Consider the following 22707-nt stretch of genomic DNA (forward strand, 5'->3'; position numbering starts at 1 on the left):
TTAGGTCTTTTTTGTTCATATAGCTCTTCAGCTGTTTCGGTTCATTGACTTTCAAATATTCGGCTTTGAGCGTTCCTGATCAAGGTTAATCCAGAAAAGCGCATGAAATTTATTAAGTGTTGTTTTCATTTTTACAGCACTGTGTCGATACCGCTGCTGGCGAACTATCAGTCCCCGAGGGTAACATCAGCTCAGAAGTCAGTACTTCGATACTGAAATGATTTATAACAAACCTTTGTTAAATTGTCCGTTTATAAATTTAAAAATTATCAAGAGACGAAAGTTTCAACTCCCTGAGGCAAAGTTGACCTTAGATGGATTTTGATATTTGAATTTTTTTACCATACCTGGGCGGATCATCGGATCCCTCGTGAACTAATCGCCTGCAGTTATGTCGAACGAAACGGGGACAAAATTAAGATTTATTATCACTGTTTTGTTTTTCTACTGTACAGTTTAAGATAACCTTCGTGTAGAAGGCTTGGGATCAAAGTTGATGCAAGCCAACGAGGAACACGCGAGTATACTTTAGAAAAGAAACAAGAGGCATACTTTAAATAAGTGTAATTTATAAACTATATTGCAACATATATAAAAATAAATAAATGTGGTATGATTTCCAATGAGACAACTCTCCACAACAGACCAAATGACACAGAAATTAACAACTATAGGTCATCGTACGGCCTTCAACCATGAGTAAAACCAATACCGCATAGTCAGCTATAATAGGACCCTAAATGACAAATGTAAAACAATTCAAACGAGAAAACTAACGGCCTGATTTATGTACAAAATAATGAACGAAAAACAAATATGATATAAAGCAACAAACGACAACCACTGAATTACAGGCTCCTGGCCTGGGACAGGCACATACAGAATGTGGCGGGGTCAAACAAGTTTAAAGGCGCGCCAACCCTCCCCCTAACCTGGGACAGTGTTGTAACAGTACAAAATAAGAACAAACTATATAAAGCCTACTATATATGACCCTACAATGCATCTTTAAATATTTTCTATAGAAAAACAAAGATGTACGATACTTATATTTCAATTATCACTATCTAAACGAAAGTCCCGTATCAAAATTATTGATTTAATGTGAATTCAAATTTCTACTTAATCATCTTAATTTTTTTTTCCAATAAAATCTGTATTAATCATAAAATTACCTATCATTAATGGAAACCTTATTATTCTTATTAAATGACCAAGAGTCATCACACGTGATCTCACTTGATTAAGTTCTTCTTCTCTTCTTTAAGTTTCTAGCGATCCTTCATTAATTGAAGATTATTCGCCAGGCGTCGACTTAAAAATTTTATTTCATGATAATTTACAAGGTAACCAGAAAAAGAAACAAAATCAAAAATTAAAATAATATATGTTTATTTAATAAAAAAAAAACATTTAGATAAAACTATATACATTTGATAAAAATAACATATAAGGGTAGAGAATAGGGATTAGAGCAGATTCTGTGATCATACTCTTGAAACCCTGTACTGTACTGCATGAAACTATTTGTTGTGACAATTGATTCCAATTTATGTTATTTATATTTATATACGAGCTGGTGAACCAGTACTTAACAACCATGTAACAACACTTATAAATAATTCTATAGAAACACGTGAATTTCCAAACAGACTTAAATAAGCTCAGATCGTACCACTACACAGAAAGAACGATCCTCTTGATAAAAAGAACTACACACTTGTGAGCATTTTACCTACAATTTCAAAAGTATATGAAATGGTTATGGCCATGGCGTTGTCAGTTTGTTTTCGATCTATGAGTTTGACTGTCCCTCTGGTATCTTCGTCCCTCTTTTATGTCTGATCAGTTAACTGAATTTTTTGAAAATATATTTCATGCTTTTTTATGTGCATTTAGAAAAGTTCATGGATGTCAAACAACTTTGTCGAGACTCCTTGAAGATTAGAAAACAGCTCTGGATAAAAATATATATGTGGCAGCAATGCTTATGGATCTTTCGAAAGCTTTTGACTGTCTACCACATGACATTCTTTTAAGTAAATTATCTGCCTATGGTCTTTCTTCAAAATCAGTGAAATTACTTCAAAATTGTCTTACAGATCGTAGGCAACAAATCAAACTTCAGGGAGTACTCAGCAGTTGGGCTGACATCAAGAAAGGGGTACCCCAAGGTTCAATCTTCGGACCTCTATTATTTAATATTTTTATAAATGACATATTCTATTTTATTGAACATGGAACCCTTTATAATTATGCTGACGATAATACTCTGCCATATGCTGACAACGATTTTGAAAATGTATTATGTATACTTGAAAGAGAAAGTGCTGTTTTAATTGATTGGTTTAGATTTAATTGTATGCAGGCAAATCCTGATAAATTTCAAGCCATTGCAGTTGGAAATAAAACATTTGCAAAGAAGCCTGTTTTTAATATACAGTTGGCTAAAATATCATGCGATGAGATTGTCAAACTTTTAGGTATTGATATTGATTATCAACTTAATATTAATCACCACATTAAAAGTATTTGTCGTAAAGTCTTTCAACAACTGGATGTTTTAAAGCGCATTGGTTGCTATATTACTAAATTAAATAAATTGACCATTTTGACACATTTATTTTAGCCAATTTTAATTTTTGTCTTTTGGCATGGCATTTTTGCAACAAAAATAATACCACTAAATTTGAAAAAAATCAGATGATGATGGGGATTTTTAACGACCTTGACTGGCTATACAGCCCTTGCACGGTCGGCTCGTGCCCGGAGGCGATTGTTGAGCATTGAATATTTTCTGTTGCAATTGGTCAGAAACAGGTGGAAGGCGCCATTTTGGTAGTCGGTCGAGTTGTTTTGGTTTTTTACTATTTTGATGTTTCTTTGCATAGACTCCACAACGGCTGTTTTCAGGACCAGGGTGATCAGCTGGGCAGCCCGCTAACCACGACGATGTGTTGCTGGTAGATGAATCATTGACTCCGTAGTAGATGACTGCAAATTGCACTAAAACTACGATACAGCTAGCCTTTCTTTCATCATTCTGGTCAATCATCCTCTCAAATCGACTACATTCTAATTAGAAATTTATCAATTTACAAACAGCACAAAATTTGGAACTGTTCAGTTACAAATAGCTCAGCTCATGTGCCAGTAGAAACAAATACCACTGTAAAAATCCCAAGTGGTGCAAATAGAAAACCATCGGAAGGAACTTCATACAAAAAAACTACTCTGGGATGAAATAGACACTGAAACATACAACTAAAAATTATCAGAAGGACTCCTTAAAATTCAATATGAAGAATCAACTTCAGACCAACTTCAAACCATTACAAATGAATTAATAAAAGCAACAAAATTGGCTGTTCCAGCAAAACCAATTAAGTTACAAGGGCCAAAATGGAAAGCAATGTCAACTGTTCGAAAACATCTGAAATCATATAAATTACTATATTCACATTGGAAAAATCAGTGACGGCCACAAAACCATCCATCACACACTGAACTGAGAACAGCAAAGAAACTTTTAAGAAATTCGCAAAGAATAGAGGAAGCCATTGCTAGAAAACAACTACCAACAGATCATGGAAAACCCACAACAAAACTTTTTTTATAGATTGATAAATAGAAACCGAAAATCAAGAAAATTACTACAACTTGTTTAGAAATAGATGGTGTAAAGTAATACTGTCATTCAAACCAAAGAAAAGTATTTGCTAAATACTATGAAGACTTAAGTATGCCAAAAGACTCTGAATATGACAACTCTTCTTTAGAACTTTGCAAAACACGTCAAAACCTGATTGAGAAATTTTATAAAGAAAATCCAGTTACATCTGTCCCATATACGGAAAAAGAAATTCAAAATTCAATAGAAAATTTAAATATAGGGAAAACACCAGATGAATGCGGGCTCACTGCCGAACATCTTAAGTATGCCAAAACAGTATTAACACCAGTATTAACAGCTTTATTTAATAAAATCAAAGGAATTCTTACTCCAGTTATAAAGAGTGGAAAAAACCCTCTAGATGTCAAGAGCTACAGAGGAATTATTGTTACTCCCCATCATTGGAAAAGTACATGAACTGTGTATACTAAAGAAGCTCCAACTACAACCGGGGCTCAGATCTACAATTTGGTTTCACAGAAGGATAATGTCCTCTCATGGCAAGCTTACTCATAACAGAAGCAAAATGTGAAAAACTTCCAAAGAATATACCATTATTCATAACAACAGTAGATGTACAATCAGCTTTTGATGTAGTCAAACATATCATACTAATGGACAACATACTAGACCAAAATATTCCTCCAGATCTTTTACAATTAATTAAGGGACTATATACAGATCTAGAATCGAAAGTGAAATGGATGGGGGACACTAGTCATACTTTTAATATCAAACAAGGTATTAGACAAGGAGGAATTACACTAGTGATACTTTTAATATCAAACAAGGTATTAGACAAGGAGGAATTCTTTCTACCACCTTTATAAACTGTATGTCCAAGACCTACTTGAAGAACTCAAAAACAACTCGATTGGCTTCCACCTAGGAAATATATACATAGGCGCACCTACTTGTGCAGATGACATTGCCCTATTGAGCTATGACACATCTGAAATGCAATTAATGCTTGACATTATAGGTAGATATGCCGAACAGCATCAATATAACATCCATCCAACAAAAACTAAAATCGTACAGTGCAATACGAAAGAAAAAGACAACAAATGGTTATTGAAAGGAAAAACTATTGAACCAACAAATGCCACAACACATATAGGTCTTCAAAGAACAAATAAAAGAGAAAATGAAATTAACATTGATGACCGTATTAAACTAGCAAGAAGAACAAAACACTCCTTAATGAGCTCAGGTATTCATGGAACAAACGGGGTTGACCCAATCACAGGATATAACATCTACAAGACATATACTCTCCCAAGGCTTCTATATGGCTTAGAAATACTACCTCTTACTAAAGGTCAAATTGAAACACTAGACACGTTTCATAAAAATACCTTGAGACATATCCAATCGCTGCCTCAAAGAACAGCTACATCAGCATTATATCTACTACTAGGAGCAATTCCAGTCGAAAGAGAACTTCACAAGCGGCAATTATCTATGCTCTACTCTACTATCGGCCAAAAATCAAACTATTCAAGATCTCTTACAACGTCAATCATCAATCAGTTTTGACAACCCAAAAAGCTTCTTCTTGGGTGCAATGGAAACACTTCAAATATACGATCTTCCAAACATATGGGAACTTCAAAGCAATTTGCCTATAAAATCTAAATGGAAAACATTAGTAAACCTTAAAATGTCAAACTACTGGAATAATGCTCTCCAAATTGATATAGTCCAAAAGACATCACTTAAATATCTAGCTGTAAATTATATTAAAACTAGAAAGCCGCACATCTCCTACACCACATTGCAACCTACAATTGTAGATGTTCGGAAAGGTATCATCAAAAGTAGGATGATGACACGAACATATACCCTACAAGCTGATCGACATAAATAATTTAGTATATATGAAATTTCTCCAACATGTCAATTATGTAATCAAGAACCAGAAGACCTTCCACATATGCTTACTACCTGCTCAGCATTAAGTGAGACAAGAAAAGAAACTTTTACGCCAATCAAAATTTATATAACCAAATTCATTGGAGAAAGGAAATGGAAAGAGACCTTTATAGATAGACATAAAATTGCAGTCCTTATTATAGACTGTACAAACTTCACACATATATTCAGAGGAAGCAAGCTCAAAATAGAAGAACTAGAAACGTTAACAAGAAATATGTGCTACAAGATGCATAATTCAAGACTAAAATTGATAAGTGTGTGATGGCTGTTGACAATTATCACTCACTCTCAGAAACTTAGCAACTGTATATATATTTACGGAGTGTGTACATAGTTAAAAAGACTTTTTAACCATATTACCCTCAAAAGAGGGGTGTTCTTATTAGAGGAAGCTCATACGAAGAAAAGAAGAAGCTAGCCCTCGGACGTTTAGGCAGCATATGACACTCACCCATCCACAATGGGTTTCAGAGTGTTGCTTACGCGGGTGTACTGTACGGGAGCCTCATAAACTAGTTTGTCGTTGAACCATTTGAACAGCGTAACATGTTGTAGCTAACGGATAATCAGCTATAAGGACTGAGACGTGACTTTAAAAAAAAATCAGGAAAGAGCTTTACGATTTATATATGAAGACTATGTTAGTTCGTATCATGAATTACTTGTACGAGCAAAGGTTCCGCACTGAAAATTAGACGTATGCGTAACATGGCTATTGAATGTTTTAAATTTTATATAAATTGTCACCACCATGTTTACATGATTTAGTTGTATTGAAAGATAGTAAATACAATTTTAGATATTCTAATATTGTAGATATACCTAGGGTTCAAACATCAACATATGGTAAGAACTCTTCAAGTTTAAATATACAGCTAGCCCACAGGCACTTGTCTAAATTGTTAATATAATTAAGGTATATAGGAAATTTTTTTTCTGAGACAAGTGCCTGTGAGCTAGCCTCAGTGCTGTTTTATGGAATGATCTACCTGATGATTTTAGAAAAATTGCAAATTTCAGTCAGTTTAAAAATATTTTAAGGTCATGGAATGGAAATGACTGTAAGTGCACAGTTTGTGCAGATTATTAATTTATATATTATGTTATATTTTTACCATTTAAATCATAGCTAGCCCATTTATTATATTTTATGCAATGCATTTTACCAGCTTTCTAATCATGCTTAGTTTACATTTTATGTTTTTAGCTTTAATACCTAGTATGCTTTTAGCTTTAAATCCTAGCTTATCATGCTTATAATTTCCTTATTACCACCATGCTTATAGTGCTATAACTTATTGCATGCGTATTATGTATTGTATTGTTATATCTTGTATGTCGGTTAAAAGCTCATTAGATCTTATGTTATGTCCTTATTAGCATACTATGCCGACTCTAAATAAAGCTTATTTATTATTTATGAAAGAAGTCCGAGTTGTCTTATTGACGTTCCGAGTAGTCTTCATAGACGACTGTGTTATATTTGGGCCGAGTAGTTATGTACCCAGTAGGGCACCTGCTCTTTAAAGCTTCCGAGTGATCGAGATCATGCGTAGCATTGATTCCGACTTTTCATAGAAACAACAAACACATTATAGGTGAAATTTTTTTTTATATGATTTTCGATTACATATTTGTTTATATTTAGGACTTAAAACGATTACATAATTTTGAAATTAGATCTAGGTTACACTTGTGTAAAATAGACAATGTAGTGTTAAGATTCATCACAAAACATTAACAAATACATGCATGGCCGTGTTTACCTGTTTACACCCAAAATTTACTCTTGAGTACAGACAAATTGAGCACCTGGAAAAGTTTAAAAGCATTGCAGAAACCAGATGATTAGATTTTAGATGCATTTGATGTTTCATGAAAATTCAAAACTTCGGGATTTTAAGAGGTTCAAATGGTTTTATCATTTACCATTTAGGATTTCATAAAGGATACAATGATTTCCTGAGAAATCCTGAAAACTTGACATGAACCCTGCACAAGGCACTGGCATACTTTACACAGTCCACTATCAAGTTTGAATAATTATGTATGCCAGAGTCCCGATGGGAACTTGCGTAAATAGTACACAAATCAAATTCATGAAGTTAAATTGTACTTTAATTGAGTAAAAATGACATATACTTCAAAATTATAGACTTTATAGTTTATCAAACAGATAATTACTCCCTACACAGTAATGTTTTCGGGTAATATGTATTAGTTCTCGGGTTCATATTGAGTTTTTGGGAGTTCTCGCTAAATCGGTATACCGATTTATAATACACGACTATCAATTCGTGCACTTTCTAGTAAATTTCCTATGTCACAATATTGTTATTACGTCACAGTAAGAACTGCTTGTTCAATGACGTCATTTCAGCCGATTGACCTCCGGTCAACTGGTGTAACTCATTCATAAAAAACAACTCAAGATTGCATGGTGTATACCTCAAATGCACAGGCACTTGTCTCTGAAAAAAAATTACCTACATGTATATACTTTAATATAACACAAGGTACCCTACTCATATTTTTAAGAAATGACATATTATCTTCAGCCATCATCCAATGATATCTGCATTGGTTGTTAAATAACTTGCACTATGATTGAAAGGGGTAATCATAATTTGTTTTAATTTTTGCTATCTGCCGCCATTTTTATCAGCAATTATAATCATATGCATGTAATTGCATAACCCCTATTGTATTATAAAAACCAAAGGGTCCTCTTAATTACTTTTTTTAAGCCCTGAAGGATATCCTGCTTATAATCAGTAATCACTAGTACAGGTAGATCGACACATCTGACAGGAGAAAACTTGATCTAGATAGACAATTAATTGCATTATTTAATTAGTTTTCAGCAAATGCTAATGAAAATTAAGATTAAAAAATAAAATTTTAATTCAATTACGAAGAATAAGGTTTATTAAGTCAAACATGTGCTTTTATTGACTTGCGCAATCTGCATCCCTCTTTTTAAATGAGTACAAGATTAAACTCTTTATTGGAAAATGGAACATAATTTCATGCCAAATAACACGAGTACAACAATTTATCGAAGTATTGAATCACTGTGAAAGTAAATACATGAGTATTAACTGCAACTTGATAATCTGAAGAAATTTTGTATCGTAATTCCAAATTCATTTAGTTGTTTACAATCAAATTAATACATCCGGTTTACAGATGCATGTTGCATTTTCTATTTCTATGGAATGTGAAATTTTAAGTCATTAAAACCATTTCAGTTTTAATAATTTCCACAAATCTTTATTCGTTGTTTTCCAAAAACAGATATAAAGCTTCTTGTTGTTGATGATGCAAATCGGAATTGTTACAAATGACAATTAATGAAACTATTGGTTATTTTATAATGAAATTATTATAATAAACAAGATATCAATCTATTCACTATTTCTTGCATTGAAATGGAGGGAGGAGAGTAAACTTTCGATCATGACCTGTGGGGTTTTATCTTGGTGAAAGTTCCTCCATGGTTAAATTTTCATCCATGGAGATCCCTGGCTTTCATGATTTTGCTATTTCATAAAGATATAAATAGGTTTTCGACAAATATTTGATGCATTTTCAACATATTATATATATACATGTATGGTTAAAATGGCATCTGTGAAAAAAATTGCCATCTGATTATTTTCAGATACTTATGATTTAAACTGCAGCCTTGTCATATATTTCATATCAATTTCTCAACCTTATTGATGTCATAATCATGAAGCTAGAAATAGTGACCTATTTCAGTGGCTCAACCTATCACACATTTTTGTCGAGCCTTCGACTTTTGTCGAAAAAGCGAGACATAGCGATCCTACATTCCGTCGTCGTCGGCGGCGTCCACAAATATTCACTCTGTGGTTAAAGTTTTTGAAATTTTAATAACTTTCTTAAACTATCCTGGATTTCTACCAAACTTGGACAGAAGCTTGTTTATGATCATAAGATAATATTCAAAAGTAAATTTTTTAAAAAAAAAATTCCATTTTTTCCGTATTTTACTTATAAATGAACTTAGTTTTTCTGCCAGGAAACATTACATTCACTCTGTGGTTAAAGTTTTTGAAATTTTAATAACTTTCTTAAACTATCCTGGATTTGTACCAAACTTGGAAAGAAGCTTGTTTGTGATCATAAGATAGTATCCAGAAGTAAATTTTGTAAAAAAAAAATTCCATTTTTTCCGTATTTTACTTATAAATGGACATAGTTTTTCTGCCAGTTAACATTACATTCACTCTGTTGTTAAAGTTTTTAAAATTTTAACAAATTTCTTAAACTATCCTGGATTTGTACCAAACTTGGACAGAAGCTTTTTTATGATTAAAAGCTAGTATCTAAAAGGAAATTTTGTTAAAATATTTTTCCATTTTTTCCGTATTTTACTTATAAATGGACTTAGTTTTTCTTCCAGTTAACATTACATAACAGTTTAAGTTTTTATTTAAAACATTTATTAGATTCATAAACTATCCTGGATTTTTACCAAACTTGGACAGAAGCTACTTACAATCAAAAGATAGTATAGAGAGGAATATTTTTATTAATTTATTTCATCATTTTTGTTGAGCCTGTGATAAACAGCAGAAGTAGGCAAGACACTAGGTTCCGCGGAACCCTTACGAATTTTATAGTACATGTACCGTAAGTGCTAAATATTTAACCTATGTGTGACATGAAAAGTGTTCATGTATTGAGGACTTGTAGTCATACTTGACTTGTAAATTTTGCTGTTATTTCTAAAAATTAGAAGTACTTCTTATAAAAATTCAAATTTAACAATTATTCCTTTTTAAGATTAAAAAATGGTGCTTCATCAAAATGTGAATGTTGGGCAAAGGGTAGAGGTGAAAGTTCACAACAGAATTTACAGAGGAACAGTCAAATATAAAGGTGCTATTATTCACAAACCAGGAGACTGGGTAGGAGTATCATTAGAAAAACCAGGTAAGTTAAAAGAAAAGATATAAAGTGGGTCTTATTGGGGTCTAAGCGTGACCCGGGATTGCCGATTTTTTAAAAGCATGACACGTGAAAGTCAAATTATTGTACCGTGAAAACGGGAAATGAAGTCTAGCGGGACACGGGAACTTACAAAAAAATGATAATTGCTTACGTACATTTGTACATAGTGTAAGCGGGATACGGGAATCTGGCAAAACAGTAAGCGTGATCCGGGATCAGAACCCCTCAATGAGACCCCCTATAAATGGGGCAATCCAAAACCATAAATGGTTTTTGCATTCGATGATGTTACAATAGAGTCATAAATGTGTCAAAAACATCACAATTAAATAAAGGGTATTTTAAAAACCAAAATGACCTTCTTTTGGGATTTCTTCAGTTTTTGACTACTTGTTCAAATGTTGGTTTTTTAAATGATTATAATCCTGATGGAATTATGACCCAGTATTTTTTTTCAATGTTCAAACATCAGAATGATGAACTTGAAGATGAAAATATCTTTAGCGATCAATTTGTCAAAGTTAGTGCATGTACATGTACATTAAAACATGGTCTTGAAGATGGTAGTAATAAAAACCTTTACTGAATCAATACATATAAATTTTTTTGTAGTGTTAAATTATGAAATTCTTTATTTAAATGTCTTAATTTGAATGACAGAAAAAGACCTGATTACAGCTGTAAAAAAACTACCATAATGAAATAAATTTTACTTTAAGGGAGATGTTACGGTTTATTAATACATTAGGGTATACATTAAAAGATAAACATAATTTTGTTTGTTTATGTAATATACAACTAAGTATGACACGATAAACACATTTTTAGATTTAACTATCATTTCCTTTTATCATGCAATGTCATAGAGGTCCCTTTTCAACGAAGATCAAACACAGTTTATTAAGCCAGATATGGTCCAGTAGACAAGAGCTAGTTAAATACATTTGTACACAAATAGTTAAACGTGTCATTTTTTCATTTAAACATTTAATATATACTGTTATTATTTTTAAATGCATAGTCTTGACAGCTATATTTAATTTAATAGACTTTACAATGAGTTAACAATGACTGAATTATTAACAAACAATTTTAATCATGGTAATCATATGTCTTTCAATATATAAATTAGGAACTACTACACCTTGAAATAAAGTAATGTTCAACTCAAGTGATATCACTAATTTTGAGAGTAACTTGCAGAAAAAATGTGATTTTGATAGAAGAATACATGTAATCTTATCCAAACTAAATACAGTGAATACAGTATTTCTCAAATAACCTACAAAGCAAATACCACTTCATTAATTGTTCTTTTGTATAAAGCATGATTTAAACTATATAAAAGTTGTCGTTTTAAACAATGTTTGAATTTTTAGATATATTCAATAAACCTTTTATTGCCTTTTTCGTCAAGGTGAATGACCAAAGTCTCTGTTTTATTTAATTTATTGCAATTTTTAGCATTTTGTTTGTACAACAAAATGTTCTATTTTCCATTCAAAAAGTGTTCATATTTCTTATGTTTGTAAAAAGTAAATAAAATTGTTTGAATTACATATATAATCACAGTACATATATACATGTATATTATCCACTATTGATGGTTTAGTTTTAGGATATAAAAAACAGACCAGTTTCAGTCAAGATGTGAACCTTTATGGTCTTAAACTGAACTCAGTGGGAAGCTATGAGCTTTATTTGACGTGTCCTTAACATATGTTTTATATTTTTAATATATCTCAGTAGAACATTGATATCGCAAACAGAAACAGTTTGATGAAAATCTGTTCTCATTTTGATAGTGTTCTAGTTTTTTTTAGAAATTTCAAAATAGGGACTAGAAATGAATTCCACAAATCAACAAAGTTCCATAAATCAAGAGTCTACTGTATAAATTTAATTTTATTAATAATAAAAATTAACATCAATTGTAGTATGCCCAATGAGTCAAAATATTCTACATCCAATATGTTTTTCAAAGATTTAATATGACATTGTCCTATATATTTGACAGTTGAAGATTATTTGTTGACAGGTTTGTATACCCAGTTTTCTGAATATTAACAGACTATAAACACCTCAATGCTTATCAAATATGTATTTCCTTCCAAATCCTAGCTTTATATATGAACCTCATGTTTTCTGTCATGTCAGCTACCAGTAGAATCTCTGCTAACCATCAAATAACAAGAAGTATGGTGTAAGGCACTTATCCTTCATTACAAAACAATAAACAAACTTTTCGTGTATTAACTGACATGACTGGTACAGGATATTTCCAGTGAAACATTTTTTTATAACTAAAAAAAGCTTAGTTTTTGTCATGTCTGTGATTATGATTAATGTGGTACATGTAGTTGAGACATAAGATTACTTCTTCATCTTTCCAGTAACTGATGTTCAGGTGCTGATTCATTGACTTTTACTTTAAAATCACCCTTTTTTATTTAATAATATAGTGTTTCCTGCAGCTTTTTAAAAGGGCAGGGTATTTTTTTCTCAGAGGGCACTCCTGCTGCAATTTGCTACACTTTAAGGGCATCATTTTGGTGGTGGACTTTACTTTTAGGGCACCCATAATATAGATTTAAAAGCACTTTTATGGATAGGGAACAAGAAGATATACAATTCTATTTATTACTCTAGTAGATCGATGGCTGACCAGACTCTCAGCCATGTTTAGTGACTTTGGAATTGTAAATTTCAAATGATAAGTTTCAGGTCAATGCATTTAGGAAGAAGTACTAATACTTATAATTGATCTTTCATAGTCAACATGCTGTTGCATAACTAGATACCGTAAATTTCAGTTGCAAGCAGGAATTCTTTTCCTGAGTAATGCTACACTGTTTACTTTCCAACTCTTTAGTTTTCTGATAAGGTTTTTACATTTTTAATGAAGGAGTACTTATAATGACTGATGATATGTTTAATACTGTTCAAGTTTATGTAAAGTATTTGGATATTTCAAAAAGATGGTAATACATGATTTTCAGCAGAGCTGTGACTAGGTTGTACTCTGCTTACAATATGATGAAACTGATGTCCTTGCTCTGACTCACTAAAAAATAAGTTTTCATAATTGATCATATTTTGATAGATTTTTAAAAAGAATATTTACATTCAAACATGCTACCTGAAGAATAAATATCCTTTCCTTTTCTTATGCAGTGCATTGCATAAAAATTGAAACTCGCCTTTAATCTGCATGTTTAAACAGTTCTTACATTTTTGTCGAGCCTTCGACTTTAGTCGAAAAAGCGAGGCATAGCGATCCTACATTCCGTCGGCGGCGGCGGCATCCACAAATATTCACTCTGTGATTAAAGTTTTTGAAATTTTAATAACTTTCTTAAACTATCCTGGATTTCTACCAAACTTGGACAGAAGCTTGTTTATGATCATAAGATAGTATCCAGAAGTAAATTTTGTAAAAATAAAATTCCTGTTTTTCCGTATTTTACTTGTTAATGGACTTAGTTTTTCCGCCAGGAAACATTACATTCACTCTGTGGTTAAAGTTTTTAAAATTTTAATAACTTTCTTAAACTATCCTGGATTTGTACCAAACTTGGACAGAAGCTTGTTTATGATCATAAGATAGTATCCAGAAGTAAATTTGTTCAAAACAAAATTTCATTTTTTCCGTATTTTACTTATAAATGGACTTAGTTTTTCCGCCAGGAAACAATACATTCACTCTGTGGTTAAAGTTTTTAAAATTTTAATAACTTTCTTAAACTATCCTGGATTTGTACCAAACTTGGACAGAAGCTTGTTTATGATCATAAGATAGTATCCAGAAGTAAATTTGTTCAAAAAAAGATTTCATTTTTTCCGTATTTTACTTATAAATGGACTTAGTTTTTCCGCCAGGAAACAATACATTCACTCTGTGGTTAAAGTTTTTAAAATTTTAATAACTTTCTTAAACTATCCTGGATTTGTACCAAACTTGGACAGAAGCTTGTTTATGATCATAAGATAGTATCCAGAAGTAAATTTGTTCAAAAAAAGATTTCATTTTTTCCGTATTTTACTTATAAATGGACTTAGTTTTTCCGCCAGGAAACAATACATTCACTCTGTGGTTAAAGTTTTTAAAATTTTAATAACTTTCTTAAACTATCCTGGATTTGTACCAAACTTGGACAGAAGCTTGTTTATGATCATAAGATAGTATCCAGAAGTAAATTTGTTCAAAAAAAGATTTCATTTTTTCCGTATTTTACTTATAAATGGACTTAGTTTTTCCGCCAGGAAACAATACATTCACTCTGTGGTTAAACAGAAGCTTGTTTATGATCAAAAGCTAGTATCTAGACGGAAATTTTGTTAAAATTTTGTACCTGTTTATCCATATTTTACTTATGAATGGACTTAGTTTTTCTACCAGTTAACATTAAATACAGTCTACAGTTAAAGTTTTTAAAACATTTATTAGATTCATAAACTAACCCTGGATTTATACCAAACTTTGACAGAAGCTTCTTACAATCAGAAGATAGTATCTATAGGAATATTTTTATTGATTTTTTTCCTCATTTTTGTTGAGCCTGCGATTAACAGCAAAAGTAGGCGAGACACTGGGTTCCGCGGAACCCTTACAAATTTTTGTCTTGTCAATTCTTTTATACTGATCATTTTCTATGAATAACTTATGAGCACTTATTCTAAATTAGGTCTAATTTTTATACTAAAATTTCTTAACTTCACATATAAAATATATATGATCCTCTTTTGTAGATATTTTTGAATTTGAAATAAGTACATAATTTCCCTTTTTTTAACATTTGAATTATCAATTAAATTATTTTACTCTTGATCAACACTTAGTTACATTGTACATTCTGCTTTCATTATTTCAGTTGGAGATAATGATGGAATGTTAATGGGAAGAAGATATTTTCAGTGTAGCAATGGACATGGAGTTTTTGTCAGAGCCAATTGTATCAGATTTATTCCTCTGACTAGATGGTATGTAAAGTAATCACAGTACATTTAATTCCTCTATTTTTAAATTAAAAAAGGACAAATTATTTCTTACTCATTTACATTCATTTGGCATACACAGAATATACTAACCATGCAAATGGAAAAATCCAGATAACAATCAGAAATATGAATACTTAAAATGCCCCAAAAAGGATTTCTATGCATGGTATTATTTTTTTGTGATTCAGCTTTTAATAGACATTTAAGAGAGCTAAGTTTTATCTAACATTGTCATATATACTTCATTTTCAACTAACAATATATATACACTAGAATATGAATTATTTATTTTAACTTGATAGCTGCATCTATCAAATTTGAATTTTTATGCCCCACCTACAATAAAAGAGGGGCATTATATATCTGGTCTGTGCATCCGTCCGTTATTCTGTCTGTCTGTTCTTCCGTTCCATATAAAGTTTTTGGTCAAGGTAGTTTATAGTGAAGTTGAAGTCACATCAACTTGAAACCTAGTACATACATGTATTTTCATTTAAACTTCATTATGATGTGAACATTCTAAATTGTATGCCAAATTATGGTTTTGACCCCAATTTAATGTTTCACTGGACATGGAAATATGATTGTGTGGAACAAGTTCATTTTTAGGTTAAAGCTTTCAGTTAGGTAGTTTACAATGTAATTGTGGTCAGATCAAATTTAAGTTGAAAATTTGTACACATGATATGTTCATTATGTTGTGATATTTTTTAAATTATATACCAAATTACATTCCCCCCCATTTCACGGAACAAAGAAAAGGATTGTGCCAGCAGGGCTTGGTGTCATGTGGACGCATATTCGTATTAAGTACTAGGTTCTCAGATTTTTTTCAGTTCAACAGTAAAACAGTTGCAATACTTCGGTATGGTGATATTGTTTGTTACTTTAGTGATGTCTTCCATATGACTTGTTCAATGTCTTGCTTCATTTACTATAATTCTAGGACCTACAACAAATACCACAAAGTAGCAGACACAGCAGAGGTAGATGAGCCATTATTTTATTCATCTCCAAGTAAGTTTCTTTTTACTTTTTTTCCTCAATATATCACATACATATATGTCCCTAACATGTTTGGGGTTTTGTCTCACCTGCGATGAAAGTAGCAGAGTACAAGACTTATGGATGCTAATCCAGGGGGGCAGGTGATTGTGTAAAATATTTCTGTATAAAGCTTTGTATTTCAGAAGGTATCAGACCTTCTATACTGATTCCTCATGTTACAAAGTTATGTCTGTCATATGTCCATTGTCCTTGACCTCATTTTCATTGTTCAACAACCGTTTAAAAAAATGAATATTTGTTTTGTCATGTGAATTTTTCACTTATTCTGAGTAATAAGATACCTTATAATTGGTAAATGGAATCCTTGCAAGGACATTTTCCCTGAATCCATCAAAGTCTGGTCATTGTAAACAAACAAAATATAGGTATACATTAACCTTAACTAAAAACAAAACTTGTATTTTATGGTCTTCAGTCTTGTTACTATAATTATTTCAGAAGCAGCTGATCCAACAATGATATCAGAGGACATGGAAAGGAGGATGAAAACAGGTGCTTCATTTGGTGGTTAGTATTTAATTTTGTACATACCAGGGATGGAGTAATCATAATCTGTAACCATAATTGTCATGTCAGTGAAATTGATTACATATTCCAAGTAATCTACAGTAATCTGTAATCATCACAATTTTGGATTACACATATAATGCCACTTATTGAACAGGAAAACAACTATTTTTTTATATTTCTGGATGATAACTTGAGTAAGCATGTACTAAATCATTTGAAAATTGGGAAAGTTTTTAGAGTTCTCTGAACACAATCAGATTTCAAATTTGACTGACTTCATATTTCTTTTTTCTGGAGTTATTCCCCTTGATAATGTAAGAAATATCTCATCTGCTGGTTTCTAGGTGACATATTGAATTGCAATATCATCCAAAGCATCATACAGAAGATAGTTTATGTACAGTTTATTTTATGCATTATCTGTGCAAAACCAGGATACAGAATTTTCGTTAAATGTAAAAGTCCCACCCTTTCCTTCAGAAAAAGTTGGTATTACTCTTGCTTTAATATATTATAGAAGCATGGAGATCTCTTTCCGATGGACACATTAACTTTTTGGTTGTTTTTTTTTAGAGCGAAACCAGTTCTGTTAATTTTGTAATATTTTAAATGTATTCTTTTATTCTTAAATCTGTAAGAAAATAAATTTATAAAAGAACTTGGATGGTCTACTCTAAAGTAAAAGTACATCAGTTGATTCTGTAGTTATGAATATCAGTACCATAGGTATGGTATCAAAAAATGCGAAAATATACAAGTATTTAATTCAATTCATTTAGGAGAAAAGTAGTATTTTAATAACATGTTACATTTCAGATAATCCTTTCAGTAGAGCAAAGCGATACCCTTTAACACATTCAGTAGGGAATCGTATTCCAGCAGCAACAATGACCAGATCCATGACTTCCTTGAGTTACACAACACGTCCAATACATGCTGAATATGACATTGAAGATGATTTTATATCATACCCCTCAATACCCAGAACTCACATGCCTTACTCTGCACTACGGAATCAAGTAAAACGAGGCTGGGAAGGAGCACACTATGTAAGAGAAATGTCTGTAGGAACTGGAAGAGACTCAATGAAATTTAGTCAATGGAATGATGTTTCACCATAACTTTGTTTTAGTTTATATTCTATTATGGTGCACAGTATTATTTAATTGAAAATGATAAAATTTTATTCAGCTCACTAATGTTATGCTGCATGTATTTGATAGTAGACCTAGTCAGGAAAAATTTATTAAAACACGATTGTTAAAAAAACCCATTGATTTTGCACATTTTTTTTTTAAGAAAAATATTACTGATAACAAAAATGGGTTATATAAATCAAAATTGTGAGCATAAGCTTCTTTTATTTTTATCAATTTTAACTTTTTAAAATTTGCTTGCATTATTTGAATACTTTTATGGATAGTTTAGATCATGACTCTAATTGAATGGTCACGATAAATAAAATTTAATGGATTCATGGATTTGTGTAGGTGTATTCCAGGCAAAAAGGTTACCTGGATATAGTAAATGTGACGAGATTGCTCTTTTTCTAAATCCTACCAGGCATGCAAAAAAATAACAAATTTGAGAAACTGTTTTATAGAAATACTTTAAAAACTTATGAATTTTTCATTTACAGAACCTCTTTTCCCCCAACTCATTTTTTCTTATATTCACCTTAGTCAATTGAGTATTTCAATTATGAAAAAGAAACTATATAATTGAGTTATTGGAGTTCAAAGTACTTGAAAAGAACACATACCAATAAAATAACAATTTTGTCAACATTGTTTTGAATACTGGAGTCAACATATCTTAAAGAATATTAGGTTGTTGAGGCAGTTTTTAAATTTTCACTGGGAGGTTGTGTGAATTTTTCTTGTTACAATAATTGCACCTAAATGATTGCTGAAATTCGGTTGGATTTAAAAGAGGTTAGGAACAAAATTCACCTAAAACCTTTTGTTTACAAAAAGACCATATGTATTTGGCAAATTATAGATAAAGGAAAGAACTTGCTTTGAATGCAGATTTCATCCCAAAATCTGTACATTTAAACATTTCATTTTTTTTTTATTGCTATCCATAAAACAGTCACCAGAGACTGGTGGAAATCATTCATATCCTTAGTTTTAACTGGTGATTTTATTTTTTTTAAATTCACGAAATTAAGAAACTGGTCATATTTTCATATGTAACTTAAAATCAAACCACTTGTCTATTTATCTGAATCATAAATAAAACATCATTTATTTTAAACAAAAGTTTGCACCAAAAAAAATCTCCAGGGGCAATATTTTTCTCGCAACGTGAGGTAACAAATTGAAAATTTCAACATTGGCACCAACAGTGCAATTCACTACTATTACACTAAATAAATATGCATCAACGACATTAATAAAACTTGATAATTAAAATCATGATTATAATTAGCGTGACAAAGTATAGACCTGAGGGTTATGAAATAATTCTTGAGAAATCCCAAAATTAAGTGCAATTTTGAATTTATTTGGGTTTTGCATACTGCAGATGAAGAATTAAATGAGTTAGTATATTCGTGTAGCATTTTACTCATCAATTTAGCACAAGATATTTATGAAATAAAATAATAGTTTTATATTAGTTATCTTTGCTACTAAATTTAGAGACTAGTATTGATAAGCAAAAACTCGTGTATTTTTTTATGAATAGTATGAGGTCACATTATTCAAGGCTCACATTTTTATATGATGAACTGGTTAATGTCAAATGATTCAAGGCTCACATTTTTATTTGAACTGTTTATGGTGACATTATTCAAGGCTCGCATATCTACATGAACAGTTTCAGGTCACATCATTCAAAGCTCACGTTTTTATATGAACAGTTAGGTAACATTTTTATTAGCTCACCTGGCCCATAGGGCCAAGTGAGCTTTTCTCATCACTTGTCGTCCATCGTCTGTTGTCCATTGTCTTCTGTTAACTTTTACAAAAATCTTCTTCTCTGAAACTACTGGGCCAAATTTAACCAAACTAAGCCACAATCATCATTGGGGTATCTAGTTTCATAAATGTTTCAAGATTATAGGAGTTATTGCCCCTAAATGACAAATTTTACCATTTTTTTTTTCATTTTTGCCTATTATCTTGAAAACTATAATAGATAGAGAGAAACTTTCAAGTGCAAAAATGATCAGCAAGACAAGTTCTAAAAAAAAAAGTCTAATGTTTTAAATCGTCAGTCGACTCTTTATTAAGAGTTATTGCCCTTTGATATTTTTACCAATTTTTTTTAAGTTTTTGCCTTATATCTTAAAAATTATAATAGATAGGTAGAAACTTAAATAAGCAAAAATGATCAGCAAGACAAGATCTACTAACAAGTCAATTTTTGCCGATATAGTAAGTAGCAATCACTCTTTATTTGAGTGATTGCTCTTAAATTAGGATTTTTTTTACCCTGTTTTGTGTTTTGAGCAAAAACTAAAGAAGATAGAAAGTAACTAAGCAGTCTAAATGATCAGCAATACGAGACCAATAAAACAGAGATATTTGTCATGAATTCTGTTCTAGTCTACAATGTTGGAGAATGTCCTTTGTGGAATATGCTAATAGACCAATGTGAGCGACACAGACTCTTTAGAGCCTCTAGTTTTTAATCCTGTTGTATTTCAGTACAATATTTCTCTCATTTAGTATTCCTGACAATTTTGTTATGATTTATGTATGAAATACACACTCTACTTTAAATTTCTGTGATATAAACCTTTAATATTAAGGTTGGATACATTATGAATGTCATTATTTCATTATTACTTATGCTTAAAAATAAATAAATAAATACCCTTCAATACAAAAGTTTGAAATATATTGCATGCTTGGTATTGATTATATACAGACGAACATATCCAATTATCCATTTTAATTTAAATCTCAATTTACATACATTTGTGACATACAAACCTTGAAAATGTGGAACTTTGTTATTGTAATCATGTTATTCTTTCATATGGCATTTTCATCACTGTATATTTTTTATGGAGGAAGAGGGCGTGTACGTCTTTCAGTTTTGAAAATAACTGAGTTTGCAATATTTGTTTTTTGTACTAAGGTGGCAGAAATAAGATAAATAACATTGCTGTGATAATTTGTTTTTGATTTTTATTGTTCGGTTTACTTTTCTATCACTGTCAAGTACTGTTTTTAATTGTTGAAGTTTTCTGTATTTTTTTCTCTTTTTGACTAAGAATTTAAATTTGTAAATTTTTGCCGAAGTTTTATATTTATATCAACTACTGTAAATGATTTTTGGATGAATTGCACGTTTTGTATAAGATCTGTTTATGTGAGTTTTACATGTTATCTTGTTAATCTTATACCCTGATTTGAATAAGATTAGTGTTTACCAGCACAAGCTCCACAAGTAATTTTTTTGTTCTACCTCAATCAGCAGTGGTGTATCCAGAAATTTTCATAAGGGGAGCCCACTGACTGCCTAAGAGGGGACCTGCTCCAGTCATGCTTCAGTGATTCCCTAAATAATCAACCAATTTTTCCCACAAAAGGGGGGCCTGGGCCCCCTTAAATCTGCCTCTGATCAGATCAAAGCTTATCTCCTTGAATCAACTGATGGAATGCCTTTGTGTCAACATCATTCAAGAAGGACACTTTGACATAAAGAGACAGAATCAAAAAGAAACAAGAAAGGCTATTATCAGTTGCTGGAAAATTTTAAACAAGATTAAAATGGCAAAGGAGATAATTTATTCAAAAGCTTGGGTATATGACTTATAAAAGCATGTTGTTATAACCCCACTTGCCAAGTGTGTTGTATACTGGAATTACCTGGTCAGTATGTCTGTTTGTCCGTCAGTAATAATCGTAACAATTTTTTCAGCTTCTGTATTAAGGAATGATTCAACAATAAGTCTCGAACTTCTTGTTCAATGATACTTTTAACTTTATATTATACCCATTGAGAATGGAGTTTTTGTCCATGCCTAAATAAGAGTTTGGATGTAATATGCATGGCATAATCATGGTTATGTACAAGTTGTTTTTTTTTTTTTTTACTTTTATCAATGTTAACAGAATTTGAAGAACATTTTACTAAATATTTATGATCGTTAGAACTTTTTATAGAAATGTTTATTTTATACTTATCTTGTATTTTAGAACACTTGCTTCAATTATCACTTATTTATGATTAGGAAATAGTATACATTGATACTGTAGTCATTGTTATATATTCTACTGATGTTATTTATTTGTTTATAATATTGCATGTTTAAATGTTCAGAAAAAATAAACAGTGTTTATGTTTAAATTTTTATTTTTCAGTTTTAATGCAACATTGAAAATGACACAGCTTTGGGGGATCATATTTGATACCATAGCTTGTAGAGCTTCACTTTTTTAGGCCTTATACATCCTTGGCTTACTGGTAAACTTGTGGCTTTCTCTGTAGCTGCTTGTAACTTAGATCGATAGCTTCCTTGTGGGCAGTAACCCTCTTACATTGAAATCTTGACATGAGATACAGTTTATGAGATATTC

The 22707-nt window shown here is 31.3% G+C and overlaps 1 protein-coding gene across 2 annotated transcripts; it reads left to right on the top strand.

Moving 5' to 3' along the window:
* Positions 1–7167: 7167 nt before the first annotated feature.
* Positions 7168–22477, top strand: LOC127737727 (CAP-Gly domain-containing linker protein 2-like). 2 transcript variants are annotated; one of them, XM_052248590.1, is made up of 7 exons: positions 7168–7209; positions 10427–10576; positions 12612–12632; positions 15466–15574; positions 16539–16609; positions 17099–17167; positions 17987–22477. In XM_052248590.1, the coding sequence occupies exons 2-7, from the start codon at positions 10435–10437 to the stop codon at positions 18289–18291; spliced, it is 717 nt and encodes a 238-aa protein (XP_052104550.1). In that variant the 5' UTR covers positions 7168–7209; positions 10427–10434; the 3' UTR covers positions 18292–22477. The 2 variants fall into 2 exon arrangements, with proteins under 2 accessions (XP_052104550.1, XP_052104551.1); XM_052248591.1 differs by lacking the exon at positions 12612–12632.
* The last annotated feature ends 230 nt before the right edge of the window (positions 22478–22707 follow it).

Source organism: Mytilus californianus, unplaced genomic scaffold (assembly GCF_021869535.1).
Source record: "Mytilus californianus isolate M0D057914Y unplaced genomic scaffold, xbMytCali1.0.p SCAF_4, whole genome shotgun sequence".
NCBI lineage: Eukaryota > Metazoa > Mollusca > Bivalvia > Mytilida > Mytilidae > Mytilus > Mytilus californianus.

What these genes read in the sequence shown, in the direction of transcription:
- LOC127737727 (XM_052248590.1), top strand. Translation starts at nt 10,435, where the DNA reads ATGGTGCTTCATCAAAATGTGAATGTTGGGCAAAGGGTAGAGGTGAAA. An exon ending in ATTATTTTATTCATCTCCAA is followed by an intron (nt 16,610 to 17,098) that starts GTAAGTTTCTTT and finishes TAATTATTTCAG; the next exon opens with AAGCAGCTGATCCAACAATG. An exon ending in AACAGGTGCTTCATTTGGTG is followed by an intron (nt 17,168 to 17,986) that starts GTTAGTATTTAA and finishes GTTACATTTCAG; the next exon opens with ATAATCCTTTCAGTAGAGCA.